This window comes from Musca autumnalis, unplaced genomic scaffold (genome assembly GCF_047663935.1).
Source record: "Musca autumnalis isolate F117 unplaced genomic scaffold, ASM4766393v1 scaffold_1, whole genome shotgun sequence".
Taxonomy (NCBI): domain Eukaryota; kingdom Metazoa; phylum Arthropoda; class Insecta; order Diptera; family Muscidae; genus Musca; species Musca autumnalis.
Window position 1 is genome coordinate 148,053,244 of NW_027411644.1, and position 15,788 is coordinate 148,069,031.

The 15,788-nt window shown below is 38.3% G+C and overlaps 1 protein-coding gene across 2 annotated transcripts; it reads right to left on the reverse strand.

Annotated features, from left to right (window-relative positions):
• Positions 1-7,443: 7,443 nt before the first annotated feature.
• LOC141390879 (uncharacterized) lies at positions 7,444-13,685 on the reverse strand. Of its 2 annotated transcripts, XR_012409508.1 has the most exons (3): positions 13,589-13,685; positions 7,529-13,529; positions 7,444-7,469 (listed from the first exon to the last, which is right to left on the reverse strand). XR_012409508.1 is itself a non-coding variant. In XM_073963820.1 (2 exons), exon 2 carries the CDS (start codon positions 12,770-12,772, stop codon positions 9,926-9,928), a length of 2,847 nt encoding a protein of 948 aa, XP_073819921.1. In that variant the 5' UTR covers positions 12,773-13,529; positions 13,589-13,685; the 3' UTR covers positions 7,444-9,925. The 2 variants fall into 2 exon arrangements, 1 of the variants encoding a protein (XP_073819921.1); XM_073963820.1 differs by having other exon boundaries at positions 7,444-13,529.
• Between the last annotated feature and the right edge of the window lie 2,103 nt (positions 13,686-15,788).

Sequence of the window (15,788 nt, forward strand, 5' to 3'; positions counted from 1 at the left end):
GGTCCGTTTTAACAAGCTATACGCGAAGTCCGACGAAAATTAATCCACAAATATGCTCCTACATATTTTGTCTAAAAGGTATCGTGGACAACCAAAGACATTCGATAAAGCAATATAATGTAAAAGTTGTATTGCTTATTCCATAAATTTTACGGTAATCTCAATTTTCATTGGGGTGTATGCACACTTTTTCCCTATTCATTATTTCAATTTTTATAGAATTTACCGTTATTCGTATTATGGAATATATTTTTGTTGTATTTAATTTTGTTCATTACATATGTGCATACATATGTGTGCATGTTCCCACAACATACCTGAAGGGAAAAGGGAGACTTTTTTCATATTAATGAGTGCACGCCGATTCATTTGGCTCAATGATATGGGACCTACTTTTTATTGCCGAGTCCGAACGGCGTGTCTTACGACACCACTTGTAGAGAAGGTTTTTTATGGCTTAAATACTCAGATAATGTTGCCAGCATTACTGAGGGGGAATTTTGCTATCGTTGAAAATTTGATGTTGCTTGGCCTGGGATTCGAACCGCAGACCTTCTGAGTGCAAGGCGGACGTGCTAACCATCACACCACGATGGCCCCCAATTTTGTTCATTAGGCATATGAAATAGAACTATGTACTTGGATTTTTATAAAAGTGTTTCCTTATAGTACGTTTATATATAACCGGATTTAACAAACCCACTGGGTTTCAAATGTCATTTCCATTGGGTATACGTCAAGCAAATCCTCATAAAGAAGGTTAACCCTGCAAAAAGCTATAATATAAACAGGCTATTACCCTTGGGGTCTAAGGTGTAGTGATGCGTACATATCTTATATGTGTAAATTAAAGCCTCTCCTGCATTACTGTCAACCTCGCCGACTAGTGGTGGACCCTGTCTTTAGCAGAGTAGGCTCTGACGACCGACCATTGGCGGTATAACCATAACACCAGTTTCTAAGAGGAAATGTTTAGGAACCACAGCAGAAGTATGGCATGTTCGGAGGCCAAAAGCAAATGTATTAACAAAGATAGCAGCCCTATCACCGAACTAGGTATCGTTGGTCTAATCTACCATCGACTACTGAAATTAAACGAATTCGAGTATTTACAAAGAGAAACAACGATCGGAATTATTTGATGACGAATAAACGCTACGTTAAAAGGATACGATTTGGACAATGAAATGTGAGGACGCTTTACCAATCTGGAAAATTCGCCGAATTATGTAGAGAATGTGACAGATTAAAAATTAGTGTTTGTGGTCTGAGCGGAGTAAGATGGAATACTAGCGGAGAAATGCGGAACAATAAAGGTGATGTACTGTTATATTCTGGCATGCCGAATCAGGATGATCCACATATTAGAGGTGTAGGTATATTCTTACAAAGAGCAGCGTACAAGGCACTTATAAACTGGAAAGGTATCACCGAAAGAATTATTACGGCCACCTTAAGAACAAAATACAATAATAGCTTTGTTCCTTTACTTTTTTTAATGGTAAGAGTGGTAAAAGAGAAAAGTGTCAAAATTGCTCTCTCATGAACATTTCTGTCATTTTTACCTGCAGAAATTTTGCTGGTAGCCAGTGGTAGAAGAGAATGCCATTTTCGCTCTCTCTCCTCTCTCAATTGCTTCCAGTTTTGCCACTTTTCGGGGTTAAGGAACGCTTTGCAGGTTAAAAGTGGTAACCTCAGGTAAGTAAAGGAACACAGCTAATATCACAATAATTCAGTGCTATGGCCCTACGGAGGATAGTGATCTAACTGAAAAAGAGAGTTTTTATAGTCAGCTGAGTAGCGTACTGGAAAATATACCCAAGAAAAATATAACCCTGCTACTTGGAGATTTTAACGCCCAAATAGGCTCGAACATTGACGGATATGAACATATAATTGGGACTCATGCACAAGGAAATCGCAATATAAACGGTGAATTATTATTAGAGTTGTGCATGAACTTTGACCTAAAGGTTGGGGGTTCCCTATTTCCTCATAAACAGAAACATAAAAGTACATGGAAAGCACCTGGTGGTAATTACGAAAATCAAATAGACCACATATGTATTTCAAAGAAGTGGTGCAACATATTATGCGATGTTCGTAACAAAAGAAGTGCAGAAATTCGTAGCGACCATTATCTTGTTTTAGCGGAGATAAAGCTAAAATTATTTTACAAAAACACAATAAGCAACCACCTCAAGTCAGAAAATTTGACATTGAAAAATTAAAAATGAGCCAAATTAAGAATATATTTTCAAATAAAGTGAGAGATATAAACCTAAACACCGATGAACTCTGGAAGAAAAATGGAAACGATTTAAAAACAGGATGACGGATATATGCAAAGAAGTCTTAGGATTTAAAATACGACAACAAGATGAGGAGTGAATGACCAATCTCTCCTGGGATCTTATCGAAGAGCGGAAGAAGATAAAGCTTAAAATGCTCAATGAACAGGAAGAGAATAATATAGAAGAATACAAAACAAAGCATAAACTGCTGAGTAAAGAAATAAAGAAACAGATAAAACGAGACAAACGACGTTACTACAGCACAATGGGTCTGGAAGCCCAAAATGCAGCCGACGTAGGAAACACCAAAGACCTCTACAAAACTATAAGAAAACTGAGTGGGAAAATTTCTCAGTGTACAAACACTCCGGTAGAAGACGAAACGGGATGTCTTGTTACATCAAAGGATGACCAAATTAAAATTTGGAAAAGGCATTTCGAAAAAACCTTGAATTTTACTCAAAATCATCAGGAACAATTTCATATGTCTAGATTCCATCCAAGAAACCAGCAATGTTAATATTGAAAATCCCACCAGAAATGAAATCAAAGAAGCTATTGATAGCCTAAAAAACGGGAAAGCCCCGGATATGACAGCATACCATCAGAATGTTATTTAAACAAATATGGGAGGAGGAAAGTATCCCCAAGGACTGGAAAGATTCAATAATTGTTAAACTCCATAAGAAGGGTTCTAAAACCAAATGTGGTAACTGGAGAGGTATATCACTGCTACCATCAATACTACAGATATTAAACAAGATAATACTGAACAGGATAGCAGATCCCTTGGAAAAAACGCTTCGCAAGAACCAAGCAGGATTCAGAGCTGGCAACTCATGCATAGATCATATATGCACAACTAGAATTATCATTGATCAATCTATTAAATACAATGCAAGTTTGTATCTGGCCTTTGTTGATTACGAGAAGTCATTCGATGCAATTAATAGAAATTATATTTGGGACGCTCTCTCAAAGGGATACCCAGAAAAATTGTGAAAATCATAGAAAAGAGCTACGAAGGAACAACGTCTAGAGTCTTACACGAGGGCAACTTGAGTGAAGCATTTGTTACCACTAGTGGAGTTCGTCAAGGCTGCACACTATCACCTTTACTCTTTATAACAGTCCTTGATACAGTATTCGAAAACCTAGACTACGTCCCAACTGGTGTTAATTGGAGAATGTTCGGCAAACTTGGTGATTTGGAATATGCAGACGACGCTATTTTATTGACAACAACATATTCGGATATGCAAAACAAGTTAAATATACTATCTGAAGAGTTTAAAATCTATGACAAAAACATTGAAAATGTAGACCGCTTTGAATACCTCGGTAGTATTTTATCAATATCGGGAGGAACAGTTGAAGACGTTGAAAGCCGCATACGAAAAGCGCGGGGTACTTTTGCATCTCTTGTAAATATCTGGTCTTCGGAAACGATACATCTGAAAACAAAAGTCGACATATTCAATGCGTGTATATAATATGGCTCGGAGACATGGCTCGTTACCAGAAACATCATCAACAAAGGTTTTCATAAACAGATGTCTCCGTAGAATTTTGAAAATATGGTGGCCGCAAACCATATCTAATGAGCGATTGTGGATCGTTACACGACAACATGGAATAGCATCCAATACAACCAGGAAAAAATACGGTTGTCTGGGCCATACATTGAGGAAAAGCGAGGACGAAATTTCCCACTCGGCTCTTAGATGAAATCCACAAGGACGTCGCAAAAGAGGCAGACCAAGAACTACATGGAGAAGAACAATCATGTCAGAAACTAACCAAAATCTATATCAATTACAATTTCTAGCTAATAGTAGGAACACATGGCGAAACTTTGTAAATATACTAAGTTTGTAATATGAAAATCATTTATAAACATGTCATAATAATAATAGGTGTGTACGATAACTTTCCAGCTAAAATTACTCAGTCAATTCCAGCAACCTCTCTCAGTGAATTTTACTCTCTCAAGCAAGAAAAATTGCAGAAAGTTATCGAACAACAATTTGTAAAAACTAGCAAGGAATCAACTGTTTTGAAAAAGAAGAAGAAGAAAAGTTTTTGCATCAATTTTATGTTCTTGTTTTCCATGATTTTTTTATATTTTTCAGCTTTTGATGTATAATTTGTTGATATTTCAATGTTTATTTTTGTTTTCGCCAAACAAGAATAAAAAATAAAACAAAACAAATGTTTTCAAATCAGCAAACTTGCAAATTTTTGCGGGACAAATTTTCCCAGCAAAAATTTGCAAGTTCTCAGTCACAAAACTCTCCAAAAATCTCTCCAAACTCGCTCTCTTTTGCTGGATTATTTTGTTATCGAACAGCATTCAGCAATAATTTGTACGAATTTGTACAAATTATTGGGTTATCGTACACACCTAATAATAATTACCCTTAAAACTCGAGGTTTATAGGGTGTATTTAGATATTATGGTTGACTGTATAAAATTCAGAGTAGGAGGAAGTAGATTCAGTTGTGATTAAACTTAATGACGAATTTTTATAATTTGTGCTAATGTAATAAAGTTCTTAAAATTCTCGTTTTAAACAAAAAAATGAAATTTATTTATCCTGGAATATTTCGCAGTAGCTTGCATTTTACTGCATCTTCATATTGATTAATATTGAAATTGTTTTTCAATCATAGCAAGCAATTGTTTTAGATTTCAATTATAGCCAGCAATGAATTTATGTTTTTCTGTATATGTCGTATATATATTATAAATTTGTAGAAAAACTCATTCATTCTATTCTAACAACCAACCTGGAAATATCTATCAATATTTTTCAATAAATACATATTTTTCATTTCTTCGCTTCAATTTTAATTCATCGAATTCTACAATTCTAAGAGGTTATAGGCGATAAAGAAATTAGTGGAATTCCGTAGTTTAACGGCTGCAACTATGATGAATGGCAATTTCGGACGAATGTTCTGAAGAAACAAAGATTGCTTTTGCTGGTAAGAAGACATTCAAAAAGAATTTTAAACGACGGTGCTTTAAATGCAACAAATTTGGCCATAGAGCAAATGAATGCCGGAGCAATCAAAATCGGCATTCACCGAACAACGGTAGTTTTATAAATTCAAATAAGAATGCAGGCGAATGTAATCCCAGCAAAAAGTTTGCATCCGCGGAAGCAGTTGAATCACTACAAGTGTACGGTACATTTGCCGTTGGAGTACATCTTTTCCTATGAATTCACTTATGAATTTTACAAGAGAGCGCGCAGCTAGGATGCACTCCATTTTGCTTCCACAGCACACAGCTAGGATGCACTCCATTTTCGATCCAAATCACAGCTTTCGATGTAGTTCTTTGGATTGCGCATCTGATTTTCCTTTCATCATCCTAAATTTTTTATGTTGCCTTCCCATCACTAGTTCAGTTTTCGGCATGGACTCCAGCTCCACTCCATTAAAAATGTCCGTCTCGTGAATTATCGCAAAAATGTTCGCAACTTAAGTTGTTATTTCTTTATTTTATAACAAATTCTTCGAAATGTATACACTCTTGTTTATCTTTTGAAGAAATGTGTAGGGATCAACCAACTGGTTTTTTCTGCAACTGCTTATAAAATGTATCGAACGGAGTGCATTGTTCATAACTCTGTTGGACTACATCGAAAGATGTTGTGAAATCATAACTAAAATTGCACAACTTCCAAAATTTTTTGCTGGGATCATATTTCCTAATCTGTTTGTTTTATGGTTGATTCAAATAAAAGTGAGAATCATAAAACGTACATAACATTCAAGTTTGATTCTGGATCAAGTGACCATCTAGTAAACGAATGCTGGTACTTCGAAAAACTAAATGTTTTGCAGAATGGCATTGAAATTAAAGTTGCAAAAGAAAAAGTTGCAAATCATTCCATATACGCGGAGCGTTCTAGTAGTATACGAGGTGAGAGCTGTGGTATTGATGTTACATTAATGGATGTATTATATGTGCCAGAACTGAGAGACAACCTTTTGTCCGTGAAGAAGATGACGTCAGCTGGAATCGATGTTAAGCGCTCGGCACATACGGTGCGTTGAGCGTCGCGCTACAACAACCACATGAAAAATGTGTAAGTGATGCCAAGTTTTTTGAAAAATAACGACATGGCTGGCGCATTAAGCTGAAAACAGATACAACGTTTGATTAAAGTTTTGCGTTGGGCGTCGAGAAAAAAACAACAACAACAGGGCGACGACGACACCAAAGTCCAGCGTTTATCTGTTTGTCGGCATATATTTCAAATGAATTTGAATTTTTCGGCATCATGCCCAACAGTGTAAAAACGGCCAAAACGACACAAAACTTTACCCAAACGTTGTATGTGGTTTCAGCTTTAAGCGCTCGGCAAATACGATGCGTTGAGCGTCGCGGTACAACAACCACATGAAAAAAGTGAAAGTGATGCCAAGTTTTTTGAAAAACAACAATATGGCTGACGCATTAAAGTTAAACATAATTTAACTTTTTTGGGACAACGGGTGTCCCAACGAGGGCCGAGAGCTTTAAAGTTAAACATAATTTAACTGTTTTGGGACAACGCGTGTCCCAACGTGTCACTAAACGGGCCGTATGTGCCGAGCGCGTTAGATTTGTGATCTCATAGCAAAAGGTTATTTATATGGTAGTCTCTATGAGGTCACATTGGAAATACAAAATCCTTCAGGAAATAGTTGCAATTCAGAAGAAATAAATTTGTGGCACAAACGGCTAGGCCACATTGGACAGTCCTCTTTAAATACATGATTTCAAAAAACATGATAACGGATAGAAATATAAAGGCTGAAAAATTGAATTTTTGTGACGTTGTGTTGAGGCTAAACATAGTCGAGATCCTTTTGATAGCAAACGTGAAAGGGCCAAACGACCCTTGGAAAGGATACACTCTGATGTTTGTAGCCCTATAGAGCCAGCCGCTTGGAATGGGTCTAGATATTTTGTGTCATTCATTATTGAAATGTTTGGTATTTGTTTTATTAATTGCAATATATTTGGCAACCCTTTTATAATTATAATAATCTTATGTACAAATACAACAAATACAACGTGGTGCATACACGCATGTTGCTGACTGCGGCAGAAGGGCAGGAGGCTTGCGATAAACAAAGTACAAAATGCCAGTTTTCTTGTACTAAATCCGTTTATTTCTATAAAAAACAAGGAACAGTTAAATTACAACAATAACAATATGACACTCAACACTTACCGCAGTTTTGCACCTCCTTCTTCAAAATCGAAATTAAAATGAATAAATTGCGCCCAGCGCGTACGAAGAAAATAATAAGAATGGAGGAAAATGCAAAACGGGGTAAACGTCAAATTACGACAATTCACTAATAAATGATAACATGTGAATTGATAACATCAAAAGGGAACACAATAAAAATGATATTAAATGATAACACGATAAAAGTAATGACACACGGTCACTGGTTGTTCTGGAACACCCCCGCCCCCGTGGAGCGGCCAGCTTCACCAACATCTATGTCCAGAACAGCCAACTTGGACACCGGACGCTGCAAATCACCGGACGAAGTCTTCACGTCAGCTCTTCTTGGCACACCATCCACTCCAGCATAAACACAAGTGACCAAACCTCTCCGCCATTGACTTCTTGGAACATTTGGGTCGCAGATGAACACCACATCACCAACTCTGATGGGATCAACTCGTTCACACCACTTGACTCTCCTCGTGAGAGTGGGCAAATACTCTGCAATCCACCGCTTCCAAAATCTATCTCGAAGGCTTCTTAAAATTCGCCATTGTTTCTTCAGGGAGAAGAGCTTGCCGTCTGGTTCATCAACGGACGGAGTTGGGGCAACATTTCCTCTGCCAATTAAAAAATGGTTAGGAGTAAGCGGCTCCTCTTCATCAGGGCTTATTGGCAAATGAGTTAGTGGACGGGAATTTACTATGTTCTCTGCTTCAATCAACAGAGACTGCAACACATGTTCTCTGGGGGAAACCTCTTTCAGCGTGTGCCGCAAAACCTTTTTCACACACTGTACCATTCTTTCCCAGATACCACCTTCCGAAGGATTCACAGGACAATTAAAAATCCACTCTATTCCTCTCATGGATAACTCACTTTGTATCCTATGAGCATCAAACACTTCGGCGAATCTTTTGGCCTCCTCATGAGCACCAATCAAATTTTTACCATTATCGGAACCAATCCTGGCAGGAACACCTCTTCGACTAATAAAATTTCTTATGGCAATGATACACGAATCTGTTGACAGGTCATGAGCTAACTCCAGGTGTACGGCACGTATGGTTAGACAGGTGAATAGTGCCACCCACCTCTTCTCAGTCCTTCTTCCAATTGTAACTGTAAGTGGACCAAAATAATCGAGTCCAGTATACTTGAACGGCACAACATTAGGCTCAAGTCGGTCGAATGGAAGTTGTCCCATGATGGGTACATTTGGTACACATTTGCGCGATCGGCATAAGAGGCACTCAGCCACAACCTTCTTCAATAAAATTCGAGCTTGTGGTATCCAGTACTTTTTCCTAATTTCGCATACGGTAGCTTCATTATTCTGATGCATCATCTGGCGATGGTGATACATGACTAAAAGTTTTGTAAAATGATGATCTTTCGGCAATATTATTGGCCTTTTCGTATTATACGATAGGTAGCTGGCTGCATCTATTCGCCCATATACTCTTAAAAGGCCATCATCATCAATATAGGGCGACAAACTAATCAGATTACTGCTTTTTGGGATTGGCTGTCCCTTTACTATGCAACTTATATCTGCTGAAAATCGTTCTCTTTGTACTTGGCGGCATAATACTTTTTCTGCATAATTCAGCTCGCAGGAGGTGAGGCCATACTCCTCCAATTCATTAAAAATCTTTCGGCATCTCTTTCCAAAACGAATGACCCAACAAAAACATCTTATCATCCGAGTAAAAGACGAAAATCTTTTAAAGTCAATAAAATTACCTTCGGCAATTAATAAGAAAATTTTAGGGCAGATTTCCTCAACATCATTGTCACAGGTTGTGTCTATTGCATCTGTGGGCCAGCCATCCTCATTCATCCTCAAAAATTCAGGACCTCTTAACCATCGAGACGACGACGAAAAATCAATATTGTTGAAAGCCCTAGTGCCTTCATCGGCTACATTTTCACTCGTCGAAATCCATTTCCAATTCTCAATTTTTGTTGATGATAAAATTTCTGAAATTCGATGAGCAACGTATTGTTTATATTGCCTGTGACTGCTTGCTATCCATCTTAGCACTGTTGTAGAATCACTCCACAGGACAATCTTTTTTGGAGTCAAACTGTGAGATGACAAAATAGTCTGCATCAATCTCGTTCCCAAAACTGCAGCTTGTAACTCCAGGCGCGGGATTGTAACTCTCTTCAGTGGTGCACATTTTGTTTTGGAGGTAATAAAACTAGTACCAATAGACCCATTTGATTTGTACCTCCAATAGGCGACTGCAGCAAAGGCTTCTTCACTTGCATCCACAAATATATGAAGTTGAAGTGATGCTGGCAACCCTATTCCAAAATAATGTCGAGGTACACGAAAATCGGCAATATTTTTCATTTGACTTCTCCAACTTTCCCAACTGGCATTTACTTCAGCTGGAATAGTATCATCCCATCGGCAATCGTGTTTCCAAATCTGGCGCAATAATAATTTTCCACCCACTGTAAAGTGACCCAAGAATCCAAATCCCTTTTTGTTGGTTTCTTTTCTCCAGAAATGATGGATGAATCGACGCGATTAAATTTCAAATTGAACATAAAGTTATCACTTGAAGGCTCCCAGTACAATCCTAAAACTTTCTCTGTTCCGCTATCAATTAACATTGCCTTTGTACTGCCATCTAGCGCCAGGGTGACGTCATTTGAATTTGATATAAAATTTCTTAAATCAAATCCACCGTTACTATGAATTTCTTTCACTTGCTTTGAGATATTAATAGCTTCATCAACACTGTCAAAGCTATCCACAAAATCGTCAACATAATGATGCTGACAAATGGCCTCAATAGCTCTGGGATTATAACCGGAATGATCTTTAGCATTTTCATTCATAACAAAAATAGCTGAGCAGGGTGAGCAGGCGGCACCAAATATCATGACTTGCATCTCATAATCATCTGGTGGCTTATTTTGATTTCCATCTCTCCACAGGAATCGTTGAGAAATTCTATCACTTGGCTGAATTTTAACTTGGTGAAACATTTCACATATATCGGCACCAACTGCTACTTGACCTCGGCGGAAATTGTAAAGTATTGACAGCAAAGGGGCGATATTTTGAGGTTCTTTTAACAGTTCTGAATTAAGAGAAATATTGTTCACCTTGGCGGCTGCATCAAAAACAAGTCTCAACTTTCCTGGTTTGTTGGGGTTGATTACCCCGAAGTGCGGCAAATACCATTTTCTTTCACTAGAAACACGTACCTCTTCAGGGGGCAACTTTCGAACATAACCTTTATCGATGTATTTTTGTATGATCTCTCTGTAGGCTGCAGAGAAATTTAGATCTTTTTTCATTTTCCTTTCAATTCCTTCCAGACGACTAATTGCCATAGGGTAACTATCTGGGAATTTAACCTCATCTTTATTCCAAAGAAGGCCTGTTTGAAATCTATCACCAATCCGTTTAGTGGTTTCATGTAGAATCCGCTTGGCTCTAACGTCATCATCGCTTTCAACTAGAGGAACTGCTCTAACGCCCATACTTTCCACATTAAAATAGTCAGCTACCATTTGATGCAACTCGTCCTTGGCTTCCATTGATATAAACAAACATGATTTCTGAATTGGGGTTAATGTATGGCATGGTCCAAACACGACCCATCCCAATTCCGTATTGCAAGCAAATGGTCCCGATTCTTTATTGAATTTACAGCTTGATGGCAACCCTAAAGGCGTGTGGTCTAATCCAATTAACAATTTCGGCACTATATTGCTATAAGGTTTCACTGGAGGATGTTTCCAATTCTTAAAAACTGATAAAATTTCATCCTGGCCCAAGCTTTGCATCGGAAGGTTAAGGTTTGATACGGCATACACATTTTTTAAAAGCTGGCAACTCTTTTTTTCAGCTCCACTCACCTTTATGTTGAAGGACGTAACAGGTTCTCTGGCAGATCGACCTCCAAACCACTGGATATTAAGCGATGTATTCTTTCCACGAACTCCTATTTTCTCAGCTATATCTCTGTCCATCATGGTGATGGATGATCCATCATCGAAGAGGGCATAGAGTTCCAATGAACAATTATCACCATACAGAGTAACAGGCAAAACACGAAAGAGAATCTTTTTCTTATCTTCAGAAGAACAGCTGAGAACATTTTGTTGTCGTTCCAAATCAGGATTCGGTAAAATAGGTTGTTGAACACAGGGGGTGGAATCATGAAGCAATTTGTTATGCTTACGCTGGCATCCATCTACAGGGCAGGTTCGTTTACGACGACAGTCTCGAGTTGTATGGCCCACATTCAAACAGGAAAAACAAGCACGAATCTTCTTAACTTCTTTCCATTTATCTAGTACACTCATATTCAAAAAACGGCGACAATCATATATTTTATGCTGGCCCTGGCATATAGGGCATTGTAATTGTTGTTGGGTAGAATGTAATAAAACTCGGCGCTTTTGATCTTTACTATCAACATCCTGTACTATGCAAATCGGATTGGCCATCTCACAAAGCCAATCGCTAAAATTAATTATCGTAGGATATGGTTGAATAGTAGTGGCAACCCTGGCCCATTCCAATTTTTTGCTCATGGGGAGCTTTGACACTAACTCCTCCAGTAATGTAGGGTTAGCAATATGTTGTTGTGCATTCACCGATTGTAAGAAGACTGCTAAATTTTTAACCTTTGTAGAAAACGGCACTAACTTTATTAAATTATTCTCTGATATATGTGGCAAATATCTGGCTTGACGTAACTGGCTATGTATAAGCTGCTCCGGTCTACCAAATCTAAAACGGAGTTGCTCAATTATGTCGTCGACGTTGTCAGGATGAATCAATAAAGACTTGACCACTTCTCTGGCTTCACCCTTGAGGCATTTATGTAAACGTTGATTATTTTCCAAATTCGTGTACCCATATGCTGCGGTAGACTGGCTAAAGGCAGTGTAAAATAATGGCCAGTCTTCCGGATCACCACTAAATTCTGGCAAATCTTGAATTTTTCTTGGTATTGTAATGGTTGATACACTTGAATTTGGAAAATCACTTAATTGTTGCGTATTTGGCAATGGCTGCCATGCCGGCAGTGAAGAAATTGAAGCAGGCCCGGCGTTGCTGCTGGCTGCAGTTGGCGCTGCTTGCAGAAGTGGCACAGCGGCAGAGGATGCGCTCGTAGTTGTAGGTATTGACAAGTTTTCAAACGCTGCGGCTGCGTACGTCGACGGCGGGGCGACGCTGCTACTTGTGGTAGATTGAAACATGGCGGCGGTTGTATGTGTGTGTGTGTGGTTGGCATATTTGTATAACGGGACCCAAATGTTGTTGGCGGCACCGTGTCAATGGCGGTTGCAAATGGCGTTTGCGAGGCTATAATTGATGTGAGGTTATGGTCACTTACCTGGGATGATGTTTTTCGGAGTGCACTTTGTAGCTCCTGGCACTGGCGGTTACTGTTGGTCAGCTTTACCTGTACCTCCGATAGTTGGCTCTTGAGTAAGTTGATCTGTCTCTGCATCTCTGATGGACTGGCAGGCATTGATGTCATCATCGGCTGTGGCTTGGTGGCAGGCAATAGTTGGATGATGTTGCTTCCAGCAGGCTGGCTGGTCATAATATTGTCCATCGGCACTGACATCTGTTGTTTCTTTGTTTGCTGTTGATTTCCCTTTTGTATTTCAGCGTCTGCGAATATATTACCTTGCAGGCGAGGACTCCGGCGTGGTGGAGTATGCTGTAACATTTTCCAAAATTGTTCTTCTTTAATGTCCACAAATAATTACCACGGCAACAAACTCAATAATTTGCAATTAATTTTCCAAAAAATTGCAAATAAAACAACAGCAAACGTTTTCCAATCAGAAAATGTGTATATGCAATTAAATTCCAAATAATTGCATATTACAACAACAACACCAAACTTGCGAAATAAAAACTGTTGCTGACTGCGGCAGAAGGGCAGGAGGCTTGCGATAAACAAAGTACAAAATGCCAGTTTTCTTGTACTAAATCAGTTTATTTCTATAAAAAACAAGGAACAGTTAAATTACAACAATAACAATATGACACTCAACACTTACCGCAGTTTTGCACCTCCTTCTTCAAAATCGAAATTAAAATGAATAAATTGCGCCCAGCGCGTACAAAGAAAATAATAAGAATGGAGGAAAATGCAAAACGGGGTAAACGTCAAATTACGACAATTCACTAATAAATGATAACATGTGAATTGATAACATCAAAAGGGAACACAATAAAAATGATATTAAATGATAACACGATAGAAGTAATGACACACGGTCACTGGTTATTCTGGAACAACGCATACGCACTCTATTTACTATCTCTCACTCTCAATTGTATTTTGTCTATTCTGCCATACTACATATGTATGTACCATGATACAATGATACAAGGTAACCTCACGCTCAGAGGTCACAGAGTTGTATTCGCTTTACCGTCCCTTCATTGACAAAATGATTTTGACAAGCTTTGTATGTATTTGTTAAAACATACATATGTCAGTTTTATTTACATTTCAAATCTGAAAGCAATTTAATTTCATATTTTTTTAATTTAATTTTTTCAGACCATTTCGAGTTGATTTTGCATTGTATATCAGCCCGTCTGGAGGATAACTCTCGAACGGATCAGCTAAAGTGGTCCAAATATTGGCCTCGTCATATTTTTCCAAAATATTAATCAATTTCGACAATGGGGCATATCGGTCCACTTCTTCTGGTACAAACCCATAAAAGTTCAAAGATTTGGTGCGAACGGTAACTCACGAGCAGAACAACTGATTTTGCATAAACATTATGCATTGCAATATTTTTTCCAGACATATATCAAGCATGGACTATATCGATCCAGTCCTTCGAGTACCCCCACACGCTTTTAAATTCCTTGTGGTCCTCTTAACAGTGATATGATGTGTTTCGTGATCAAGTCTATGTTTTCATATATGTTTGTTCAAAAGCTTTAAAACTCCTACAGCGACCAATATAAATGGATGGTCCAACCTTTGCGTATCGGAATATTTCTCCCAAACATGGGCAAGTCATTGCTTTCTGACATAATGGCCCAAATTGGCACGATAAATATTAAAGTGACTCCCCAAATGAGATCCAGTGTGTTTAATCATGTGTATAATAACGTGTACAATGAAATATTTTTTCCTTTGGAAGTTTTTATTTTTGTAAATACAAAACATACATAGATCTGGGTTTCCTAAGAAATTTATGGGCCGATTCCGTACAGCGAGGCGAGTCATGTCGCGTCGTCTATCGTCTCTGTGACAAAATTTAAAAAATGCACTACGTACAGCGATAGAAAATAATCGTCGATAACAAGTAATTTTTATTTTTTATTTTGTTTTATTTTTATTCGTTAGTAAAAATGAACGGCGACAGCTAATTTGTTGTCGCGGAAAATGAACATTACGGCGACAAAATTTGACGTCGTCGTGCGACTTTTGCCATACGTAATGGAAAAATTGCAACTGGACACGACTCGCCTCGCTGTACGGAATCGGCCCATTATACTGTAAACAGATACGGCTGCGTAAATTAAGTTAGTTCTATATATATTCCTAAATATAAAAAATCATACATTTTGTAGTATAAAAAGAGCACAATATTCTCACAGATTTTATAAATATATTTCAAAAGTTTAGATCTTAGGGGGCAGCGGCGGCTTTCTTCTTTTTTTAGCTTCACGTGTTCCGTAGCGTTTTAGCGCTCTTGGCCACAGCTTTAGTGGTGGCAACAGCAAAGTGGTTTTTACCCAATTCAACGTTGTTCTTTTTGGCGACAGCCTTGGCAATGATATTCTTTTGCGTTGCGTGCGTCAGGAATCACCTGCTGATTTCTTCAAATTTAAGAATGCTATACAAATTGTTGTTAGCCATCTTGGGATGAGGAAGTTATCATCCTTCTTTAAGGCGGAACCATATTTGCAAGAAAACCTTAATCTTTGTGGTATGTGATGAGAGGTCCACGGCGGTCGCGTATGGTACTATGACCAAAACGGAATTGTTGGGATTTGTACACCTTTTGGATGTCAGTCCAGATCTTCAAGGAAAACAAACAGCTTGTTTGTTCTATTGCAACATTTTAACAAAGGAAATTCAGCAGACCATTAATTAGATAGGCAGATTGCAAATCGTAGCGGCGTTGAATATATTGCCATTCCTGTTCCAACTGCGAAAAGTCTCAGTAGACGTGCCTCTACCAAGAACATCTGACCACAGCGGTGATCACCATCAGGGACACTTGAAAA

Bases quoted from the DNA above. Each gene is read 5' to 3' on its own strand.
- LOC141390879 (XM_073963820.1), bottom strand. From the start codon at position 12,772: ATGTTTCAATCTACCACAAGTAGCAGCGTCGCCCCGCCGTCGACGTAC.